General features: G+C 51.1%; 1 protein-coding gene across 1 annotated transcript in view; it reads right to left on the reverse strand.

The window, feature by feature from the left end:
- The window catches only part of LOC138258684 (zinc finger protein 1 homolog), a 165952-nt gene that overhangs the window by 17525 nt on the left and 124610 nt on the right, over window positions 1–23817 (reverse strand). Inside the window, exon 6 of the mRNA XM_069205985.1 lies at window positions 129–227. Within this exon, the coding sequence (XP_069062086.1) occupies window positions 129–227 (99 nt within the window). The remainder of the gene's footprint in view (window positions 1–128; window positions 228–23817) is intronic.

Here is a 23817-nt window from a genome sequence, read left to right on the forward strand (position 1 = left end):
TGCGAGTTGCACTACGCAGTTTATTAACTGACTTTCATTCATTCATTCATTCATTCAGTCCTGGTATGTGTTTCTCTGCTAGACATTCTATTCCCATCGATTCAAGCAGCAAAGCAAGATTCCCTCACCTCTGGGGCTGCCGATGGCCTGTGTGCCAGGACTCCCTGGATGTTCCTTGCCATAGGTCTCGTCCTCGTCCTTTATACGGAATGAAACAACCTCCGCTTCTGTAGATAGTCAGTGAAAATTTGATTTAACATTGAGAATATGACTACCTGCTTACAACCGATACTGTCCTACAGGGAAAACAATGGGAAATGCTGAATTATTTCAAGGCTTTTGGGGAACAGCAATAATCTGAGGCAAGAGTGGTTTAAGGATACACTCGGCAGACAAGATAGTGAAATGAAACATTTGAAGAGAAGACCTTGAACTGCACATAAACACGGTTCTACACAGGCAGAGCAAATACCAAAAGAAAAGAGGCAGGGTAAAACGTCATGAGAGAAGAGGCAGAGAGTAGATGTAGGAAGCTGGCTCTGTATATACTATCTCAAAAAGAGATATAGGCCCTCATTACAACCTTGGCGGGCGGCAACCGCCACCCGCCAAGGTTGAAACCTGGTTTCCGCCCGCTGGCCCAGCAGGGATCTCGGGCGCAACACGGGAGCCAGCTCCAAATGGAGTCAGCGGTGTTGTGGTTGTGTGACGGGTGCAGTTGCACCCGTCAAGCTTTTCACTGTCTGCATAGACAGTGAAAAGCTCCATGGGGCCGTGGCAGGGGGCCCCACGACCCCCCTTTCCGCCAGCCTTTTCATGGCGGTTCTTACAGGGGGACTCATAATCACTGCCCTGGGGGATTTAAACCGCCGGAACCAATGTGGCGGGAAACCACCGGTCCCGGCGGTGCGACCGCGGTGCTTCCGCCGCGGTCGTAATGCCCCTGGAAGCACCGCCAGCCTGTTGGCGGTGCTTCCTCCAAAACAGCTCTGGCGGTCGAAGACCGCCAGGGTTGTAATGACCCCCATAGTGTGCACAGACTTCAGCGGTTCCCCAAGGGGCTTGACAGAGGCAATAATAGATAATACTAATGATCTATTTGTGGTAGGGTGGTCGAGCAATTAGGCTTATCAGAGGGATGTGTTAAGCATCTGTTCTACACACACAAGCAATAGAAGAAACACACACTCAATGACTTAACTCCAGACCAATAGGTTTTTATAAAGAAAAATATTATTTTCTTAATTTATTTTGGAACTACAAGATTCAAATTGCAGATATTGTATTGTATTGTATTGTATTGGGCATTTCTAAAGCGCATTCCGGCCCTCGGGCATCGAAGCGCTAGCTGGGTGAGGCAATAAAGAGCTAAACAGAGACGCTCCCAGACTTATTGAGAAAACAGCCAAGTTTTGACCAGTTTCCTGAAAGTTAGATGATTATGTTCTTGCCTTATGCTCAGTGGAAGAGAGTTCCAAATTTTAGCAGCTGCGATGGTAAAAGTTCTGTCTCCCCATTTCACTTTTCTAGTGCGGGCTATTTGGATTTGATAGGCACCGGCTGAACGCAACACGCGATTAGGCTTATGCCATTTCAGCTTGGTAGTTAGTGTTACAGGCCCAATCCCATGAGCCGCTTTGTGAGTGATGCAGAGAGCCTTAAAAGAAAGCCGATGGATGATTGGGAGCCAGTGTAGATCTTTAAGGCCCCTCTTGACAGAGGCCCCCCGAGGTAATTTTAGCAGCAGCCTGGCAGCCGTATTCTGCATCAACTGAAGCCTATTCAGAGCGTCCTTATTCAAATTTAGTAGAAGCGCATTCCCATAATCCAATCTGGAAATGACCAGGGCCAAAACAACAGTAATTCTGCTGGTCTGAGGAATAAACGGGAGGATTTTTCTTAATTTCTTCATTGTCCACACACAGGACTTAATTATCTGATTAACCTGAGGTTTAAATGACAATTGTTCATCAAATACTACTCCTAAGTTTCTCGAGTAAGACCGCGGAACAGGAGGTGACCCACATTCTTCCGGCCAACAGCTAGAGGTCCAATGTACCTTGTCAATTCCGAAACACAAAATCTCGGTTTTATCGCAGTTGAGTTTCAACCAGTTGGACTTCATCCAGTGACTGACTGCCACCATACAGGCATTGAAGCGAATAGCCACTTCTTCAAGATCATTATCGATAGGGATAATGATTTGAGTATCGTCAGCATAGGAAGTAGGAATGAAGCCAAAGGAACGAACCAGCTCCGCCAGTGGTGCCACATACACGTTAAATAACGTCGGGCTCAAAGAAGAGCCCTGCGGGACCCCACACGGCAAAAGATAGGGAAGAGACCTAAAATCGCCACAGCTAACTGTGGCCCACCTATCAGATAAAAAAGATCCGATCAGTTTGAGAGCCTGGTCTCTAATGCCTGTCTGGTATAGTCGGTCTAGCAAGATATGAGGAGCAATAGTGTCAAAAGCTGCCGACAAGTCCAATAGCACCAGAAATGCCCCATGCCCCTTATCCACCAATCTACGTATGGTATCAGATGATGCAATAAGAGCAGATTCAGTACTGTGGGCTTTCCGGAAACCATGTTGCGAGTTGTCCAAGCCCTTAGAACTTGACAGGAAATCTACCAGTTCCTTATTTAGGTGCTTTTCCAAAACTTTAGCCGCGTAGGGGAGAAGGGCTATAGGACGTAAGTTCGTTAAGTCATCCGGTTTACCCGCTGCTTTCTTTTTCAGCGGAATGATAGTAGCTTCTTTCCAAGCCCTTGGGTAGAGACCCGATGCTAGCACTTCCTGAAAAATAGGGGCCAACCTAGAAACCACTAACTCTGGTACTAGTTGGAGAATGGCCGGGGGGCAGGGATCCATGGGGGAGCCCGATTTGCATTCCCGGAGCAATTTACACAGAGCCTCCAAAGTCGGCATCTTAAAATTAGATAGTAAAAGTGGGTCGTCTGATGTCCCGTTAGTTGTCCCCTCGGGGTACGGGCGAGCAGTCAGTCGTGGAGATGTGCTAGTTAAAGTCTCCTCCAGCCTAAAACTGGAGTAAATGTCTAGCACCTTGCATTCATAAAATGTAGCTACTTTGTTACAGAAATCTTGGGAATTTTCTACTCTGGGTAAACCTGATGGAGTAGTAAGAATGTTGACCGTTTTAAATAACTCTCTAGAAGAGTTAGCTGCTTCATTAATTTTACATGTAAAAAAAGCCGATTTGGCTACCTGACAGGCTTTTTTGTAGTTGTAGAGTGCAAGCTTAAGATTCGCCCTCTCAACTTCACCAGGGCTGAGTTTCCAGCAGCGCTCTTTCTGCCTATATGTCCTCTGCAAAGATTTAAGGGTTTGGGAAAACCAAGGTTGATTAAATTTCTTCTTGATGTGAGAAGAAAAGATTCTTACGGGTGCTAGCATGTCCATAGCTTGTTCAATCCCTAGATTAAATCTAGCAAGTGGAGACAGCCTGGACAGCTTAGGCTCATTCCAATTAAATAGAAGTGCCATTGTCAGTATGTAAGTTACTTTGCATAGTTATAGTTAGGACTTTGAACCAAAACAATAAAGTACATAGTTTTTCATAAAGTAACAATAAATTATTTCAAAAGTGGATACAGTGCAAAATTCAACAGTTACTGGGGGAGGTAAGTACAGTTAGGTTAATGTGGTAAGTAAAGCACTTACAAGTTCAGTCTCTGGGGCATAGGTAACCCACCGTTGGGGGTTCGAGTCAACCCCAAACACCCAGCTCCAGCAACAAAGGGCCGGTCAGGTACAAAGGTCATAGAGGGGCCCAAATAACATAGGCCCTATGGAGACACGGGGTGCTCCGGTTCCAGTCTGCTAGGAGGTAAGCACCTGTGTCCTCGGGGGGCAGACCAGGGGGGATTAGTAGAGCAGTGGAGGGAGGTCCCAAGTAGGCACAAAAAAACACACCCTCAGCAGCACAGGGGCGGCCGGGTGCAGTGGGCAAACAGAACGTCAGGTTTGCAATATAGTTCAATGGAGGGACCCGGGGGTCACTCAGACGTTGCAGGCAGGGCACAGGGGGGATTCTCGGCCCAGCCATCGACTGGGCAAGGGATAGGGCCGCCTGCTGGTCACTGCTGCACCGGTGGTCAGTTCTTCACGGGCCTGGGGGTTGCTGGTGCAGTGCTTCTTCCAGGCCTTGGATTTCTTCATCCCGGGCAGTCGCGGTCATGAGGGTTCTCGGGATTCCCTCTGCAGGTGTCGTCGTGGGGGTGCAGAGAGATTAGCCCAGGGTGGACACGTCGTCAGAGTCGCCTAGCGATCCTCTCTGGGTCGTTGGTTTCTCTGGACGTGGGCCAGGGGCGTCGGTGCAGAGTGGTGGGGACTCACGCTTCTGGAGTGAGGTGAGAGTCCCTTTAAAGATGGTTTCTTCTTTCTTGGTTGGACAAGTCCGCTGTCCACGGGAGTTCTTGATTCTTCTTAGATGCAGGGCAGTCCTCTGTGTCGGCAGAGGTCGCTGGTCCCGCAGGATGCGTCGCTGGTGCAGGTTCTCTGAAGTTGGAGACAGGCTGTAAGGGCTGGAGCCAAAGCAGTTGTTGTCTTCCTCCTTTTCTGCAGGGTTTTTCAGCTAAGCAGTCCTTCTTCTTTGTAGGTCATCAGGAATATGATTTCCTGGGTTGAGGGTTGCCACTAAATACTAAATTAGAGGTGTGTTGGGGCTAATATCCCTGAGGGTGGCTACACCCTCCTCTTGTGCCTCCTCATTTTGGGGAGGGGGGCACATCGCTATTCCTATTGGGCTAAACCCTCCAAAACAAGATGGTGGATTCTCTAAGGAGGGGGTCACTTCAGCTGTGGTCACCTTAGGGGTGGACCTGGGTGAGGGGGTGACTCCTCCTTGTTTTTCTCATTATCTCCCCGGACTTGGTGCCAAAAGTGGGGGCTGTGTCCAGGGGGGCGGGCATCAACACTAGCTAGGATGCCCTGGGGCGCTGTAACACCAGGCTTGAGCCTTTGGGGCTCACCGCCAGGTGTTACAGGTCCTGCAGGGGGAGGTGTGAAGGGGAGGTGTGAAGAACCTCCACCCAGGACAGGCTTTGTTTCTGACCACAGAATGCACAAAGGCTCTCACCCCAGGGGGTCAGAAACTTGTCTGGAAGTGGCAGGCTCGCAGAGACCGGCCAGCCTAGCACTAGCTGTTGGGCTGGCATGCAGGGGGCATCTCTAAGATGCCATCTGTGTGCATTTCTCAATAAATCCCACACTGGCATCAGTGTGGATTTATTGTGCTGAGAAGTTTGATACCAAACTTCCCAGTATTCAGTGTAGCCATTTTGGAACTGTGGAATTCGTGTTTGAAAGGCTCCCAGACCATATACTCAGTATGGCTATCCTGCACTTACAATGTCTAAGAATTGAGTTAGACACTGTAGGGGCATATTGCTCATGCAGCCATGCCCTCACCTGTGGTATAGTGCACCCTGCCTTAGGGCTGTAAGGCCTGCTAGAGGGGTGACTTACTTATCCCACAGGCAGTGGGTTGTGGGTATGGCACTCTGAGGGGAGTATAATAGACAAAAAAAGGGGGTACACTGTTCCTGAAACAAAAGAAAGGGGAAACCTGTTTGTTTAGGAGCAAGAGCCCTCACACATCCAATCGGATCTCATGCTTCATCATCGGGGTGCTCCTCGTCAGACCAGCACTGCAATGTCTGGCGGGCACCCCGAGAGGGGGCTCTTTGCCGGAGGTCTTTTAAAGTTACTGCCTTGGTGAAATGTGAGGACTTGATACCTACTGGCAGATTAACGGCAGGAGAGGATTAAAATTGGTTCAGTACCCCGTCGGAAATCACTATTTAATAATCAACACAGGGTTCAGACCAAGATTGAAAACAACAGCACGAAAGTGGTAGGATGAGAAGTAATGCTCAAACACTTTCACAAAATGCAAGGAGGGGGACGGGAAAATAACACTGAACCCCTAAAGACTGGTCAACATGTTTCGCGTCTGGCGGTCATCACAGATCCGGTGACGCTTCTTCAGGACCATTAATGCTTAGAAACTTCTCCTGTATCAAAAAGGGAGTGTCCATAAAAAGACCTGACTTAATACAGTGAGTCAAACAATTAGTCAGACTACTACCAAGCAGTCACTTACATTGAAGCGTGCTGTCCAAAAAGGTCACTAAACACACTCAGGTCGCCCATCCCCATCTGTAGGAAGGGCTCCTTGGGAGGTATAAGCCTAGGACTGTCGCTAGTCAAGCGGTGGCAATCCCAACTTTCGGCACCTACCCCGGCGTCTCCTCCCGGACTCCTCCCGGACTCTTAGGAGAGTGCCATGTCGACTTAGTCATTTTCTCCTCACCAGCACGCACAAGCTGTGAGGCAGTGTGCGTGTGCTGAGTTAGGGGTCCCCAGGGTAGCATAAGACATGCTGCAGCCCTTAGAGACCTTCCCTGGCCACAGGGCCCTTGGTACCAAGGGTACCATTTACAAGGGAATTATCTGTGTGCAAGGGCTGTGCCAATTGTGGAGACAAAGGTACAGTTTTAGGGAAAGAACACTGGTGCTGGGGGCTGGTTAGCAGGGTCCCAGCACACTTTCAAACATAGCTGGCATCACCAAAAGGCAAACAGTTAGGGGGTAACCATGCCAACAGTGGCATTTTCCTAAAGTAGAGGCAGAGTGAAAGGTCATGAGAGAAGAGGCATAGTGAAAGGTCATGAGAGAGGAGGGAGAGTGAAAGGTCATGAGAGAAGAGGTAGAGAGAAGAGGCAGTGTGAAAGGTCATGAGAGACGAGGCAGAGTAAAAGGTCATGAGAGAAGAGGGAGAGTGAAAGCTCATGAGAGAAGAGGCAGAGAGAAGAGGCAGAGAGAAGAGGCATGGTGAAAAGTCATGAGAGAAGAGGGAGAGTGAAAGGTCCTGAGAGAAGAGGCAGACAGAAGAGGCAGAGTGAAGGTCATGAGAGACGAGGCAGAGTGAAAGGTCATGAGAGAAGAGGCATAGTGAAAGTGCATGAGAGAGGAGGGAGAGTGAAAGGTCATGAGAGAAGAGGTAGAGAGAAGAGGCAGTGTGAAAGGTCATGAGAGACGAGGCAGAGTAAAAGGTCATGAGAGAAGAGGGAGAGTGAAAGCTCATGAGAGAAGAGGCAGAGCGAAGAGGCAGAGAGAAGAGGCATGGTGAAAAGTCATGAGAGAAGAGGGAGAGTGAAAGGTCATGAGAGAAGAGGCAGACAGAAGAGGCAGAGTGAAGGTCATGAGAGAAGAGGCAGAGTGAAAGGTCATGAGAGAAAAGGCAGAGAGAAGAGGCAGAGTGAAAGGTCATGAGAGAAGCGGCAGAAAGAAGAGGCAGAGTGAAAGGTCATGAGCGAGGAGGGAGAGTAAAAGGTCATGCGAGAAGAGGCAGAGACAAGAGGGAGAGTGAAAGCTCATGAGAGAAAAGGGAGAGTGAAAGCTCATGAGAGAAGAGGCAGAGAGAAGGTCATGAGAGAAGAGGCAGAGTGAAATCTCATGAGAGAAGAGGCAGAGAGAAGAGGCATAGTGAAAGGTCATGAGAGAAGAGGGAGAGTGAAAGGTCATGAGAGAAGAGGCAGACAGAAGAGGCAGAGTGAAGGTCATGAGAGAAGAGGCAGAGAGAAGAGGCAGTGTGAAAGGTCATGAGAGAAGAGTCAGAGAGAAGAGGCAGAGTGAAAGGTCACAGGGGAAGAGGCAGAGTGAAAGGTCATGAGAGAAGTGGCAGAGTGAAAGGTCATGAGAGAAGAGGCAGAGTGAAAGGTCATGAGAGAAGAGGGAGAGTGAAAGGTCATAGGAGAAGAGGCAGAGAGAAGAACCGGAGTAAAAAGGTCACAAGGGAAGAGGCAGACAGAAGAGGCAGAGTGAAAGGTCATGAGAGAAGAGGCAGAGTGAAAGGTCATGAGAGAAGAGGCAGAGTGAAGGTCATGAGAGAAGAGGCAGAGTGAAAGGTCATGAGAGAAGAGGGAGAGTGAAAGGTCATGAGAGAAGAGGCAGACAGAAGAGGCAGAGTGAAAGGTCATGAGAGAAGAGGCAGAGAGAAGAGGCAGAGTGAAAGGTCACGAGAGAAGAGGCAGAGTGGAAAGGTCATGAGAGAAGAGGCAGAGAGGAGAAGCAGTGTGAAAGGCCATGAGAGAGGCAGAAACAAAGGCCATGAGAGAAGAGGCAGAAAGAAGAGGCAGAGTGAAAGGTCGTGAGAGAAGAGGCAGAGAGAAAGGTCATGAGAGAAGAGGCAGAGTGAAAGGTCATGAGAGAAGAGGCAGTGTGAAAGGTCATGAGAGAAGAGGCAGAGTGAAAGGCCATCACAGAAGAGGCAGAGACAAGGGCCATAGTGAAAGGCCATGAGAGAAGAGGCAGAGAGAAGAGGCAGAGTGAAAGGTCATGAGAGAAGATGCAGAGTGAAAGGTCATGAGAGAAGAGGCAGAGAGAAGAGGCAGAGTGAAAGGTCATGAGAGAAGAGGCAGAGTGAAAGGTCATGAGAGAAGAGGTAGAGAGAAGAGGCAGTGTGAAAGGTAATGAGAGAAGAGGCAGAGTGAAAGGTCATGAGAGAAGAGGCACAGTGAAAGGTCATGAGAGAAGAGGCAGAGAGAAGAGGCAGAGTGAAAGGTCATGAGAGAAGAGGCAGAGAGAAAGGTCATGAGAGAAGAGGCACAGTGAATGGTCATGAGAGAAGAGGGAGAGTGAAAGGTCATGAGAGAAGAGGCAGACAGAAGAGGCAGCGTGAAAGGTCATGAGAAAAGAGGCAGAGTGAAAGGTCATGAGAGAAGAGGCAGAGTGGAAAGGTCATGAGAGAAGAGGCAGAAACAAAGGCCATGAGAGAAGAGGCAGAAAGAAGAGGCAGAGTGAAAGGTTGTGAGAGAAGAGGCAGAGAGAAGGGTCATGAGAGAAGAGGCCGAGTGAAAGGCCATCACAGAAGAGGCAGAGAGTAGAGCCAGAGTGAAAGGTCATGCAAGAAGAGGCAGAGTGAAAGGTCATGAGTGAAGAAGTAGAATAAAATGCCAAGACAGAACATGTAGAGAGAAAGGTCATTGGACAGGTGACAGAGCGAAAAGTGATGAGTGAAGAAGCTGAACAAAGGCAGAGGGAGACCAGGAGAAAGGAGAGAGAGTGAAAAGTAATGAGAGAGGCAGCGAGAGGCCAGGAGGGAAGAGGCTAGACTGAAAGGTAATGAGAAAAGAGGCAGGGAGAAAGGTCATGAGAGAAGAAGCAGGGTGAAAGGTCACAGGAGAAGAGGCAGAGTGAGAGGCCAGGAGAGAGTAGGCAGAGTGAGAGGCCAGGAAAGAGTAGGCAGAGTGAGAGGCCAGGAGAGAGTAGGCAGAGTGAGGGGCCAGGAGAGAGTAGGCAGAGTGAGAGGCCAGGAGAGAGTAGGCAGAGTGAGAGGCCAGGAGAGAGGAGGCAGAGTGAGAGGAAGGGAGAGAGGAGGCAGAGTGAGAGGAAGGGAGAGGGGAGGCAGAGTGAGAGGCCAGGAGAGAGGAGGCAGAGTGAGAGGAAGGGAGAGAAGAGGCAGAGTGAGAGGCCAGGAGAGAGGAGGCAGCGTGAGAGGAAGGGAGAGTGGAGGCAGAGTGAGAGGAAGGGAGAGGGGAGGCAGAGTGAGAGGCCAGGAGAGAGTAGGCAGAGTGAGAGGCCAGGAGAGAGGATGCAGAGTGAGAGGAAGGGAGAGAGGAGGCAGAATGAGAGGAAGGGAGAGGGGAGGCAGAGTGAGAGGCCAGGAGAGAGGAGGCAGAGTGAGAGGAAGGGAGAGAAGAGGCAGAGTGAGAGGCCAGGAGAGAGGAGGCAGCGTGAGAGGTAGAAAGAGTGGAGGCAGAGTGAGAGGAAGGGAGAGGGGAGGCAGAGTGAGAGGCCAGGAGAGAGGAGGCAGAGTGAGAGGAAGGGAGAGAGGAGGCAGAGTGAGAGGAAGGTAGAGGGGAGACAGAGTGACAGGCCAGGAGAGAGGAGGCAGAGTGAGAGGAAGGGAGAGAAGAGGCAGAGTCAGAGGCCAGGAGAGAGGAGGCAGCGTGAGTGGAAGGGAGAGGGGAGGCAGAGTGAGAGGCCAGGAGAGAGGAGGCAGAGTGAGAGGCCAGGAGAGAGCACATAGATTGAGAAGCCGGGAGGGAGGAGGCAGATTAAGAGGCCAGGAGAGAGGATGCAGAGTGAGAGGCTGGGAGAGAGCAGGCAGAGTGAGAGGCAGGGAGAGAGCAGGCAGAGTGAGAGGCCAGGAGAGTGGATGCAGAGTGAGAGGCCGGGAGAGAGCAGGCAGAGTGAAAGGCCGGGAGAGAGGAGGCAGAGTGAGAGGAAAGGAGAGGGGAGGCAGAGCGAGAGGCCAGGAGAGAGTAGGCAGGGCGAGAGGCCAGGAGAGAGGAGGAAGAGTGAGAGGCCAGGAGTGAGAAGGCAGAGTGAGAGGCCAGGAGAGAGTAGGCAGAGTGAGAGGAAGGGAAAGGGGAGGCAGAGTGAGAGGCCGGGAGGGAAGAGGCAGAGTGAGAGGAAGGGAGAGGGGAGGCAGAGTGAGAGGCCAGGAGAGAGTAGGCAGAGCGAGAGGCCAGGAGAGAGCACACAGATTGAGAGGCAGGGAGAGAACAGGCAGAGTGAGAGGCCAGGAGAGAAGAGGCAGAGTGAGAGGCCAGGAGTGAGAAGGCAGAGTGAGAGGCCAGGAGAGAGGAGGCAGAGTGAGAGGCCAGGAGTGAGAAGGCAGAGTGAGAGGCCGCCGGGAGAGAGCAGGCAGACTGAGAGGCCAGGAGAGAGGAGGCAGAGTGAGAGGCCGGGAGAGAGGAGGCAGAGTGAGAGGAAGGGAGAGTGGAGGCCGAGTGAGAGGCCAGGAGAGAGTATGCAGAGCGAGAGGCCAGGAGAGAGCACACAGATTGAGAGGCAGGGAGAGAACAGGCACAGTGAGAGGCCGGGAGAGAGGAGGCAGAGTGAGAGGCCAGGAGAGAGGAGGCAGAGTGAGAGGCCAGGAGTGAGAAGGCAGAGTGAGAGGCCAGGAGAGAGGAGGCAGAGTGAGAGGTCAGGAGTGAGAAGGCAGGGTGAGAGGCCGGGAGAGAAGAGGCAGAGTGAGAGACCAGGAGGGAGCAGCTGAGTGAGAGGCCACAAACATTCACCTCTGGTCATGTAATGACATCCACACAGATGAACAGCTGTAACAGTAAAGATACCGTCTTCCCCTAATGTAGATTGAAGTCAGATATCAAAGACATAGGCCCTCATAACGACCCTGGTGGTCCGAAGACTGCCAGGGCAGCGGTGGCTGTCGCACCGCCGATGGGCCGGCAGTGAAGACCACCACATTACGAGTGTGGCGGTTTGGCTGCTGCCAAACTGCCATATCTCCGCTGGTACCGTCAGGGCGGTAGGACAGCTGGGCCGGAGGATAGCACCTCCTGGCCGGCTGTCCACTGAAGACCGCCGGTGGTATTATGAGTCGACTTTCCGCCAGAATTTCCACATCGGTAGCACCTCCACAAAACCCTGGCAGAAAGGCTGCCGGCGACTCCCCCAACTTCCTCTTCGATTCCTTGACCTCCTCACCCTCCCTTCCATAACAGCACCCCCAACCCCCTTCCATGACAGCACCCACTCCCCGCATACACACACACACTCACTCACCCCGCATATACGCATTCACCAACACGCATTAATTTCACTCATTTACTACCATGCACACATCTACTCATTCACTCCCACCAACAGACACGTATTTAGACAAACATACCAACATGCACTCACTTCAACAATCACACATGTATACACACACGCATTTACACATGCATACACACTTATATTCCAATATGCAGACATACACCCACTCACACACAAACACCCTCCTCCCCTGTCGGATGATCGACTTACCTTGTCCGGTGAGGAGGTCGTCCGCCAGGGAACGGGACTCGACGCTTCCACCGCCGGCAGCGCTCCGCCATCAGGACACCGCCACACGTATTACTGCTTGTAATAAGGCAGGTGGAGTCCCTTTGGCGTGGCGGTGACAGCTGTGGAACCGCCTCTGCGCCGCCGACCGCCAGCATAACTGCTGAAGGATTTTCTCCCAAATTGTGGTAGAAATCCTTCAGTACTTGTAATATGGCAGTCAGAAGACGGTCTTCTGGCACCCACGATTTCGCCGATCTTTGTAAAAGACAGCCAAAGTCATAATAAGGACCATAATGTGACAAACAAATCCTTGGATTTCGTTTGGTGGACACACAAGCAGATCCCACCCTTGAGAAACCAATCTTTAGATATTAGAGAGCAATATTTATATACTTTTATTAGAAAGAACACAGTCACTACAATAGAAACAAAGCAGGAAGTTTATCCCAGCAACTAGTAAACTGCATACATCGACTATCATTCACTGGAGATAAGAGAGCCCGAACATTTGAAGCTGCTACAGTCAAAACAGTTGTTCCTACGTAGACCCTGGTGGATGGCCCGCTGGGTGGCCAAGCAGGTGGAGGTCACGGCTTGTGGTCTCCAAACAGCAGGAGGTCACGACCTAGGGCAGAGGGCCATCCTCCCTAGTTAGAGATTCTCACCTCCCTGTGCTGTGAAGGAAGCCAGCACTGAAGGTTTGGCAGGTGCTGTGGAGGTTCCTCTATTGGGACAGAGGACTGTCGCCCTCCCCACTGCGAGCACAACAAACGTGAAAAATATAATGGTAATAACATGAATTTTTTACCATTTTATTTTCCACTGCTCTCAGCCCGAGTCGTGTGTTAGGGCGAGTCAACTACAGCTGACTGGTAGCAGGGAAGGAGCGGTGTCCACTGCAGTTCAAAGTGCGCATGTCGGTTTGGCTGGCTGCTATGCGACAGACAGCCCGACGTGCACTTTTAACATCTCCAACCTGAGCTGTGTTGGACAGCCGGGGCGGGCAGACGCAGGCACCCAGTGCCAAAAGGAGCGCTGAGCTAGCCCGCGCGAACCAATCCTGGTGCTTTTCTCACGCAGGTTAATACTGTCAGCAGCATGAGAGCAGGGTCTGGATTGGTAGAGGGGAGTTGGCTCTGGGACTCGCGCTCGGACTGCAGAAGAAGATAAGAACACTGAGGATGTGGGTAAGCAAACATTTTGTAAACATGTTGTGTTTACCTTTTTAACCCACTGACAGGCACTGTGGAAAAATCGCATTTCCTTCAGCTTCCACTCCAGAGTTCTCAATCATGGCCGGTTGTAAACAAAACACTGTTAATGAGCCATGATTGAGAGCTTTCGCGTTGAGCCTAAAGACACTGCTGGTTTCCCACACGGCCAATCATCGTGTTAAAGTATTCTCTTTGCTCGCCCTCACGCTGAAATGTTACTGTCTACCACTGGCCAGGTGGGCACCACATTTAAAGTACCAACTTGGCAAACTACTTTGTACAGAAACAACAAACTTCCAAAGCGGAAGTTTATTGTCTATAAATAAAAAACATATATGGCCTCTATGTGCAGGGTCTTTTTCCTTTCTGCGTCAGACAATTTAAGAATACCAGCCCCACTTTCCCCATGCAGGGCACAGTAGCCCCAGGTAGGAAAACCATAAGGGTGTCCCATCCTCAATAGACCCCCAGCTCGTCTGGCTGGGTCAGGGGGAAATGGAAAACCCGAACTGGCTTGGAGCAGTATCCCTGGCGAGGACAGCGCACCAGGTAACTCACAACGAGGAGCTTAGGAGGACTTTTCTAATTTTTGCCAAAAGGAAATCAAATGGCAATAGGAGGAGCCCTTGCTAAGCACTCCCTGAATAACAAAAGTATCAGTATTGTATATAGCCTTTCATAACGCACGCTTTTTCTAAGCATTGTAAACAACATGTGATGTTATAAATCAATCCCTTGCTGGGATTCAAACTTCTGCAGGTCCCTTTACATTTCAGCGCTGGTATCTATGACCCTTCACTGTGTCTCCTCTCTATGGCCTTTCACTGCACCTCCTCTCTATGGCCCTTCACCCTGTCTCCTCTGGCCTTTCACTGCATCTCGTCTCTATGGCCCTTCACTGCATCTCCTCTCTCATGGCCTTTCACTGCATCTCCTCTCTATGGCCCTTCACTGAGTCTCCTCTCTCATGGCCTTGCACTGCATTTACTCTCTCATGGCTTTGCACTGCGTCTCCTCTCTCATGGCCTTGCACTGCGTCTCCTCTCTCGTGGCCTTGCACTGCATTTACTCTCTCATGGCTTTGCACTGCGTCTCCTCTCTCATGGCCTTGCACTGCGTCTCCTCTCTCGTGGCCTTGCACTGCATTTCCTCTCTCATGGCCTTGCACTGCGTCTCCTCTCTCTAAGGCCCTTCACTGAGTCTCCTCTCTCATGGTCTTGCACTGCACTTCCTCTCTCATGGCCTTGCACTGCGTCGCCTCTCTTGTGGCCTTGCACTGCATTTCCTCTCTCGTGGCCTTGCACTGTCTTCTCTCTATGGCCCTTCACTGAGTCTCCTCTCTATGGCCCTTCACTGTGTCTCCTCTCTATGGCCCTTCACTTAGTCTCCTCTCTATGGCTCGTCACTGTGTCTCCTCTCTATGGCCCTTCACTGTGTCTCCTCTCTATGGCCTTTCACTGCATCTCCTCTCTATGGCCCTTCACCCTGTCTCCTCTGGCCTTTCACTGCATCTCGTCTCTATGGCCCTTCACTGCATCTCCTCTCTCATGGCCTTTCACTGCGTCTCTTCTCTCATGGCCTTTCACTGCATCTCCTCTCTCATGGCCTTGCACTGCATCTCCTCTCTCATGGCCTTGCACTGCGTCTCCTCTCTCGTGGCCTTGCACTGCATTTCCTCTCTCATGGCCTTGCACTGTGTTTCCTCTCTCATGGCCTTGAACTGCGTCTCCTCTCTGTGGCCTTGCACTGCATCTCCCCTCTCATGGCCTTTCACTGCCTCTCCTCTATATGGCCTTTCACTGCGTCTCCTCTCTCATGGCCTTGCACTGCATTTACTCTCTCATGGCCTTGCACTGCGTCTCATCTCTCGTAGCCTTGCACTGCGTCTCCTCTCTCGTGGCCTTTCACTGAGTCTCATCTCTCATGGCCTTGCAATGCGTCTCCTCTCTCATGGCCTTGCACTGCATTTCCTCTCTCATGGCCTTGCACTGTGTCTCATCTCTTGTGGCCTTGCACTGTGTCTCATCTCTTGTGGCCTTGCACTGTGTCTCCTCTCTCGTGGCCTTTCACTGCGTCTCATCTCTCGTGGCCTTGCACTGCGTCTCCTCCCGCATGGCCTTGCACTGCGTCTCCTCTCTCATGGCCTTGCACTGCGTCTCCTCTCTGTGGCCTTGCACTGCGTCTCCTCTCTCATGGCCTTGCACTGCGTCTCCTCTCTGTGGCCTTGCACTGCATCTCCTCTCTCATGGCCTTGCACTGCATCTCCTTTCTCATGGCCTTGCACTGCGTCTCCTCTCTCATGGCCCTGCACTACGTCTCCACTCTCATGGCCTTGCACTGCGTCTCCTCTCTGTGGCCTTGCACTGCATCTCCTCTCTCATCGCGTTTCACTGCATTTCCTCTCTCATGGCCTTGCACTGCGCCTCCTCTTTTGTGGCCTTGCACTGCATCTCCTCTCTGTGGCCTTGCACTGCGTCTCCTCTCTCATCACCTTTCACTGCATCTCCTCTATATGGCCTTTCACTGCGTCTCTGCTCTCATGGCCTTTCACCCTGAATTACCTTTCATAGCCCTTCCTGTGTCTCCTTTCTCATGGCCTTTCTCTGTGTCTCCTCTCTCAAAGCCTTTCACTGTGTCTCCCTCTCATGGCTTTTCACTGCATCTCCTTTCTCATGGCCTTGCACTGCGTCTCCTTTCTCATGGCCTTGCACTGCGTCTCCTCTCTCATAGCCTTGCACTGCGTCTCCTCTCTCATAGCCTTTCACTGCATCTCCCCTCTCATGGCCTTTCACTGCATCTCCTGTCTCATGGCCTTGCACTGCGTCTCCTCTCATGGCCTTGCACTGCGTCTCCACTCTCATGGCCTTGCACTGCGTCTCCACTCTCATGGCCTTGCACTGCGTCTCCTCTCTTGTGGCCTTTCACTGTGTCTCCTCTCTCATGGCCTTGCACTGCGTCTCCACATCATGGCCTTGCACTGCGTCTCCACTCTCATGGCCTTGCACTGCGTCTCCTCTCTGTGGCCTTGCACTGCGTCTCCTCTCTCATGGCCTTGCACTGCATCTCCTCTCTCATGGCCTTGCACTGCGTCTCCTCTCTTGTGGCCTTTCACTGTGTCTCCTCTCTCATGGCCTTTCACTGCGTTTCCTCTCTCATGGCCTTTTACTGCGTATCCTCTCTCATGTCCTTGCACTGCATCTCCTCTCATGGCCTTTGTTAGAAATAAGGTCCTTGGTTGGCAGTCAGGTTCCAAGCAAGGACCCTCACTCTAGTCAGGGTAAAGGAGAATCACACTCAGTTAACCCCCGCTCATCCTTGGTAGCTTGGCACAGGCAGGCAGGCTTAACTTCAGAAGCAATGTGTAAAGTATTTGTAGCAAAACACACAGTAACTCAGTGAAAACACTACAAAATGACACAACACCGGTTTAGAAAAATAGGTAATATTTATCTAAACAAAACAAGACCACAAAACTATAAAAAACCGACATACACAAGTCAAGTTATGAATTTTAAAAAGAATAAGAGACTTAACCCTTAGAAAACAGTGAGAATGTTGTTATTTCACAAAAGTACCTGGGTAGCGTCAAAATGAAGCCACACGGGCGAATGAGCGTCGGAAGAGGACAGCTATGTGTCGATGTCTCACTCGCAAGCATGACCGTGCATCGCTCCTCCTCCGGTCGGCGTGCGTTGTTTCTTCTCTCCTGCAAGAGAGCGATGCATCAATCTTGATGGGCACTTCAGGTCCGGGCAGGCTTTGTGTTGATTTTCTGCACCCAGCTATGTTGCATTGAAATCCGGTCGCACGGTGTGGGGACTTGCGTCATTAACAGCAGCCACTGCGTGTGTTGTGCGTCATTTCTCCAGCTGCGATGCTTCGATCTTCCAGTCGCGATGCAGGTGGGGCATCGATTTTAGCCACGAGGCCAGCGGCGCGTCGTTTATCAGCCATGAGGCGGGTGGTGCGTCGAACGTTTCCCCGCACTGCGGTCTTTGCATAGATTTCTGTCCTTTTCCACCAGCTGCACCTTTCAAGGGCCCAGAGACAGGTTAGAGCACCACTTGGCAGGCAGGACTCTCAGCACAAAGCCCAAGTGCTGGCAGAGATAAGTCTTTATTGTCCCTGAGACTTCAACAACAGGAGGCAAGCTCAATCCAAGCCCTTGGATATTTTCCCTCAAGCAGGAATGTCCAACAAAGTCCAGTCTAAATCCCCTTTCACAGGAAGAAGCAGCAACTGCAGGATAGCCCAACAAGGCACAGTCACAGGCAGCACTTCTCCTCAGCTCTTCTCCTTGGCAGAGATTCCTCTTGATTCCAGAAGCGATCTCATTTTCAGGGGATTGGGGTGCTCTTCTTATACCCCTTTCTGCCTTTGAAGTAGGCCCACTTCAAAGAGAAGTCTCTGTTGTTTTTTAGATCCTGCCTTGCCCAGGCCAGGCCCCAGACACACACCAGGAGGTTGGAGACTGCATTGTTTGAGGGCAGGCACAGCCCTTTCAGGTGTAAGTGACCACTACTCCCCCTCCCCTCAGCCCAGATGGCCGATCAGTATATGCAGACTACATCCCAGCTCCCTTTGTGTCACTGTCTAGAGGAGAGGTGCAAACAGCCCAACTGTCAAACTGACCCAGACAGGGAATCTACAAACAAGGAGAGTTACAGAATGGTTCAAGCAAGAAAATGCCTATTTTCTAAAAGTGGCATTTTCAAACACATAGGGGGTGATTCTGACCCCGGCGGTCAAGGACCGCCGGGGCCAGGGTCGGCGGGAGCACCGCCAACAGGCTGGCGGTGCCCCGCAGGGCATTCTGACCGCGGCGGTTTGGCCGCGGTCAGAACAGGAAAACCGGCGGTCTCCCGCCGGTTTTCCGCTGCCCTCATGAATCCTCCATGGCGGCGCAGCTTGCTGCGCCGCCATGGGGATTCAGACACCCCATACCGCCATCCTGTTCCTGGCGGTTCGCCCGCCAGGAACAGGATGGCGGTATGGGGTGTCGTGGGGCCCCTGGGGGCCCCTGCAGTGCCCATGCCAATGGCATGGGCACTGCAGGGGCCCCCGTAAGAGGGCCCCACAAAGAATTTCAGTGTCTGCTTAGCAGACACTGAAATTCGTGACGGGTGCAACTGCACCCGTCGCACCTTCCCACTCCGCCGGCTCCATTCGGAGCCGGCTTCCTCGTGGGAAGGGGGTTTCCCGCTGGGCTAGCGGGCGGCCTTCTGGCGGTCGCCCGCCAGCCCAGCAGGAAACACAGAATAACCGCAGCGGTCTTCTGACCGCGGTGCGGTATTCTGGAGGGGGGAACTCTGGCGGGCGGCCTCCGCCGCCCGCCAGAGTTAGAATGACCCCCATAATCTAAAAACAAACTTTACTAAAAGATGTATTTTTAAATTGTGAGTTCAGAGACGCTAAATTCCACATTTCTATCTGCTCCCAACGTGAATCTGCACTTTAATAATATTTAAAGGCAGCCCCAATGTTAACTTATGAGAGAGATGGGTCTTATAACTGTGAAAACCGAATTTGGCAGTATTTCACTGTTAGAACATGTAAAACACATAAGTACATGTCCCACCTTTTACATATAATGCACCCTGCCCACGGGGCTACCTAGCGCTTACCTTAGGGGTGCCTTACATGGATAAAAAGGGAAGGTTTAGGCCTGGCAAGTGGGTACACTTGCCACGTCTAATTGTCGGTTTAAAACTGCACACACAGACACTGCAGAGGCAGGTCTGAGCCATGTTTACAGGGCTACTAATGTGGATGGCACAACCAGTGCTGCAGACCCACCAGTAGTGTTTGATTTACAGGCCCTGGGCACCTCTAGTGCACTGTTCTAGGGATGTACTAGTAAATCAAATATGCCAATCATGGAAAGTCAATTACACATACATTTAACATAGGAGCACTTGCACTTTAGCCCTGGATAGCAGTGGTAAAGTGCCCAGAGTAACAAAAACAGCAAAAACAGAGTCCAGCGTACATTAACAACCTGGGAAACCGAGGCAAAAAGTTAGGGGATACCACGCCAAGGATGCCAAGTCTAACACGTGTCCCCCCAGTTGAAAGTGGGGAGCAACTACCCAACCTCATGGGAGTTCTCATCACTAAGGCGGAAGAATCTGGACAGACCATCAGCATTGTCGTGTTCTGTACCAGGGCAGTGTTCCACCATAAAGTCCATCTCCTGTAGGAAAATGGACACCCTCAACAGTTTTGGATTCTCACCCCTTATCTGCATTAACCATCTGAGGGGCCTGTGGTCGGTCTGAACCCAGAAGTGAGTCGCCAACAAGTAGGGTCTTAGCTTCTTCAGCACACAGACCACAGCAAAAGCTTTACGATCTATTGCATTCCCTGGGAAGTAACCTTCTGCTAATGAAGGCTACAGGTTGATCTAGGCCCCCTTAATTAAGCTGTGAGAGTACTGCTCCTATACCATGCTCTGAGGCATCTGTTTGCACAACAAACTCCTTGGAGTAGTCCGGTGCCTTCAGCACAGATGCTGTGCACATGGCAGCCTTCAGGGCATCAAAAGCAGTCTGGAAAGCCTCTGTCCAGATCACCGTCTTTGGTTGCTTCTTGGAAGTCAACTAATTAAAGGGGTCAACAATGGTGCCATATCCCTTGCTAAACCTCCTGTAATAGCCGGTGAGGCCTAAAAAGGTCCTCACCTCAGTCTGGGTCTTGGGAGGTTCCAGAATGGTGTTCATTTTTGGCTGTAGGGGTGCCACCTGGCCACTCCGTATTTGGTGTTCCAAATACACCACTGAGCCCTGCCCTATTTGGCACTTGCTGGCCTTGATAGTGAGGCCTGCTTTTTTAGGGCCTCCAACACTCTGCAGAGGTGCTGCAAGTGTTCCTCCCAAGTGCAACTGAACACTGCAAAGTCATCCAGGTATGCTGCGCTGAAGTCATCCAGCCCAGTCAACACCTGGTTGACCAACCTGTGGAATGTGGCAGGGGCATTTTGCATCCCAAATTGCATCACTTCAAACTGGAAGTGTCCATCTGAGGTAGAAAATGCTGACTTCTCCCTGGCCCCCTAAGTTAAGGCAATCTGTCAATACCCAGACGTCAAATCAAACGTGCTGAGGTATTTGGCAGCTCCCAAACGATCTATAAGCTCATCAGCTCGGGGATGGGGTGTACGTCAGCTTTAGTGACCCCTTTGAGACCCCGGTTGTCCACACAGAACTTGAGTTCTGGGGTGGTACCAGGAGCAGCAGCTTTTGGGACCAAGACCACAGGGCTGGCCCAAGGACTGCTAGAAAACTCAATCACCCCTAGGGCTAACATCTTAGACACCTTATCTTTGATGCTAGCCCTGACCTTATCAGTCACCCTGTAATCCTTATGTATAATGGGCTGACTATCCACAGTGTCCATGTAATGTTGCACAAGTGTGTGACCCCTGGGATCAGGGAGAACAGGGAGGCAAACTGACCAAATACCTGTTGACAGTCCCTCTGCTGTTCTGAGGTCAGGGAAAGGTTCACTCCCTCCACAGACCCATCTTTCTCTCCAGCAGACAGGAGGTCAGGGAGAGGCTCACTCTCTTCCTCCACCTCATCATCTGTTGCTAGGAGCATGGACAATTCAGTCCACTCAAAGTGTGGTTTGAGACGGTTCACATGCAGGACCCTTAAGGGGTTCCTGGGAGTCCACAAGTCTCCCAGGTAGGTGACTTCGCTCTTGCGCTCTACCACCTCAAATGGCCCAGTCCACTTGTCATGGAGTGCCCTAGGCTCCACTGGCGTCATTATCCACACTTTTTGCCCAGGCTGAAGCTCGACCAGAGTGGCATTCTGGTCATACCACCATTTTATGTCTGCCTGGCTTGCTTCCAGGTTCTCTTGTGTAAGAGCTCTGAAGCGGGCAGTCTGGTTTCTGAAGGCCAGCAAGTAGTTAAATACATCCTGGCGAGGTTTACTGGGGGCTTTCTCCAAGCCCTCCTTCACGAGTCTCAAAGGTCCCCTAACAGGGTGGCCATACAGTAACTCAAAAGGACTGAGGGCCAGATGTATCAAAGGATTTTGCATTCGCAAATGGTGCAAATTGCAAAATTACACCGTTTGCAAATGCAAAATTGCCTTTCATGATTTATGAAAGGAATTCGTAGTGCAATTTTAGGGTATCACAAAAATAGCAATTCCTTAAAATTGCGACTCCGATTAGGGAATAGCTATATGCGATTACCTATTCACATGCATCATGCATTTCCTAAATGCGAATTTGGCATTTAGGAAATGCAATTACCACAAATTCAAGTTTGGTGGTAAGCATGTGCAATTTTTTTAAATGCATTGCAAATGCATTTTTAAAAATGACATGTGGCGCACACATGCCCACAAATATATTTTTGGGGTGCATCAAAGGGGGCCTTAGGCCCCCAGCACCCTGAGGTTTGCATTACCTAATTTGCGAATTCAGAAATGCAAAACCATTCGTACCTATGGGAGTCCCATTCCCTAATTGCGATTCTGTAATAACGATTGCGACTTTTACTAAATCACTATTACTGAATCGCAATTTTCATACATCCCATTTTGCATTTCTTAAACAGCGATTTCTTAAAAATCGCTATTTAGGAAATGCAAACTGGGATGATGATACATCTGGCCCTAAATCCCAGCCCTTTCTGAGGCACCTCCCTGTAGGCGGACAGAAGGCATGGCAAGAGGATTTTCACCTCAAGGGATCTGAAAGGCCCATGAGCATGCCTTTCAAGGTGTGGTTGAACCTTTCAACCAGACCATTGCTTTGGGGGTGGTAAGGAGTGGTGAATGTACATGTTACCCCACACTCCTGCCACAGAGACTTCATATAAGTTGATATGAAGCTGGTACCCCTATCAGATACCACTTCCTTGGGGAACCCCATGCAGGTAAAAACCCGTATCAACGCACAACCCACCACAGGGGAAGTGACTGACCTCAGAGGAATGGTTTCTGGGTACCAGGGGGCGTGGTGCACCAAGATCAGGATGAACCTGTTGCCCATGGCTGTTTTGGGATCCAGATCCCGCAACGTCAATACTGCCCCTTTTAAAGAGGGTACTAACCACTGGAAAGGTTTGGAGGGGAGCCTTACATATTCCCCCACTCTTGCCACTTGCCTGACAAGTCAAGCAAGACTTGCAATGAGCATCTGAGTGCCTGCGCAATAGGGGCCAGTAAAAGTGGGTGACAAGCCGTTCAAAGGTCTTGTCCTGCCTCAAATGTCCAGCTAAAGGCACATCATGAGCCAGACCCAGTAGGAAGGCTCTGAAGAACTGGGGTACTACCAGCACACGGGCTGACCAGGCTCAGTAACCTTAGGCTCACTATGCAGGAGGCTGTCCTCCCAATAAATCAGGTGAGATCCTGGCTCCTTGCCAGCTGCCTGGTCTGCAGCCTGCTGTCGCACATGTTTTCTGTGCCTCACAAAATGCCCCCCCTGGGGGGTCCCCCCTCCTGCTACCGCTGTGACAGCTCAGGAACCTCCCCCAGCACAGCCACCTGTTCCCCTGTAGGATCTGCGGCATCACCCTCAGGCCCCACCTCCTCCTAGACTGTGGGAACTTGTGGGGCTGGTTTCCCGCGCCCCTTGCACTTCCTCTTTTTGGCGGTCCCCTGGGCCACTGTTTCAGGCTTCATGGGCTCCTGACCACCTTGACGGGCTGCCATTGACCTGGTGGATATGCATAACCACCCAGGCAGAACCAACATCTCAAAGTGTGACCTGTATTCCACCTCTTTCCAAGAGGAATCCGCAAGGTCATTGCCAAGCAAACAACCCACCGGCATGGTTGGAATCACAGCTACCTTCAAAGAACCTGAGACCCCTCCCATTCAAAGGGAATCCGCAACACTCTGCACAGGAGCTCTAAGTAGTCTACTGCAACTACTTGGTAAAGTACACGGGGATCTACTGCTCTTCAGACACCAGGTGACTCCTCACTGTAGTCACTCTGGCTTCTGTGTCTCTCAGAGCCTCCACCCTCTGTCCATTGATGGTCACCCATCGCCTGTACTTCTTAGTGCTATCAGACATGAGAGTCCTCTGGACCACCCCACTGTCCCCTGAGACAAAGGTCATCTCAGCTGGCTCCCACCCACATGGAACAAACTCCTCCCCAAGCCCTACACTAGCCAAACCCTGGGACTGAGAACCACAGTGGATGCCGGTTTACTCTTGGGGCATATGGGGTCCCCCCATACATGACCCACCTGATCACATGCATAACACTTACATGGTGGACCCCCTTCCACAGGTTTCCCTTTGGAGAACTACGGTTTCTTTTCATTGGGGGGCTGGGAACCCTTACCCTGGGAACAAGGTTGGGGTCCTTTAGAGAACTCCACGTTTACACTTACCCCCGCCCCTTTCTTCTGAGTGCTCACCCAGCGGTCTGCTTCCTGTGCAAGCTTCCTGGGGTTAGTCAGCTTGCTGTCAATTATGTGCTGGTGCAGCTCTGGAAAACATAAACTGTACAAGTGTTCCCAAACAATTAAATTGTAAAGCCCCTCATGATTATGAAGGTGCATGATTATGAAGGGCTGTACAATTTAATGACGAAAGAACACTTTTTGAGTAATTGTGTCCAGGACAAGTTGCACCAGTGCCTAGTAGATTTGGGGCCATTCTCACCCCAAGAGTTTGGGAGGAAGGCAAAACTAGAGCTGGAAGGGGTGACCAAAAGAAAGAGTCAGAGAAGCCCCACCAAGATAAAAAGATGGAGCACCCTAGAAATAAAGAAAAGGAGTCCTTAGGCCCCCAAATATTTGTTCA

The sequence above is a fragment of the Pleurodeles waltl genome, chromosome 9 (genome assembly GCF_031143425.1).
Source record: "Pleurodeles waltl isolate 20211129_DDA chromosome 9, aPleWal1.hap1.20221129, whole genome shotgun sequence".
NCBI lineage: Eukaryota > Metazoa > Chordata > Amphibia > Caudata > Salamandridae > Pleurodeles > Pleurodeles waltl.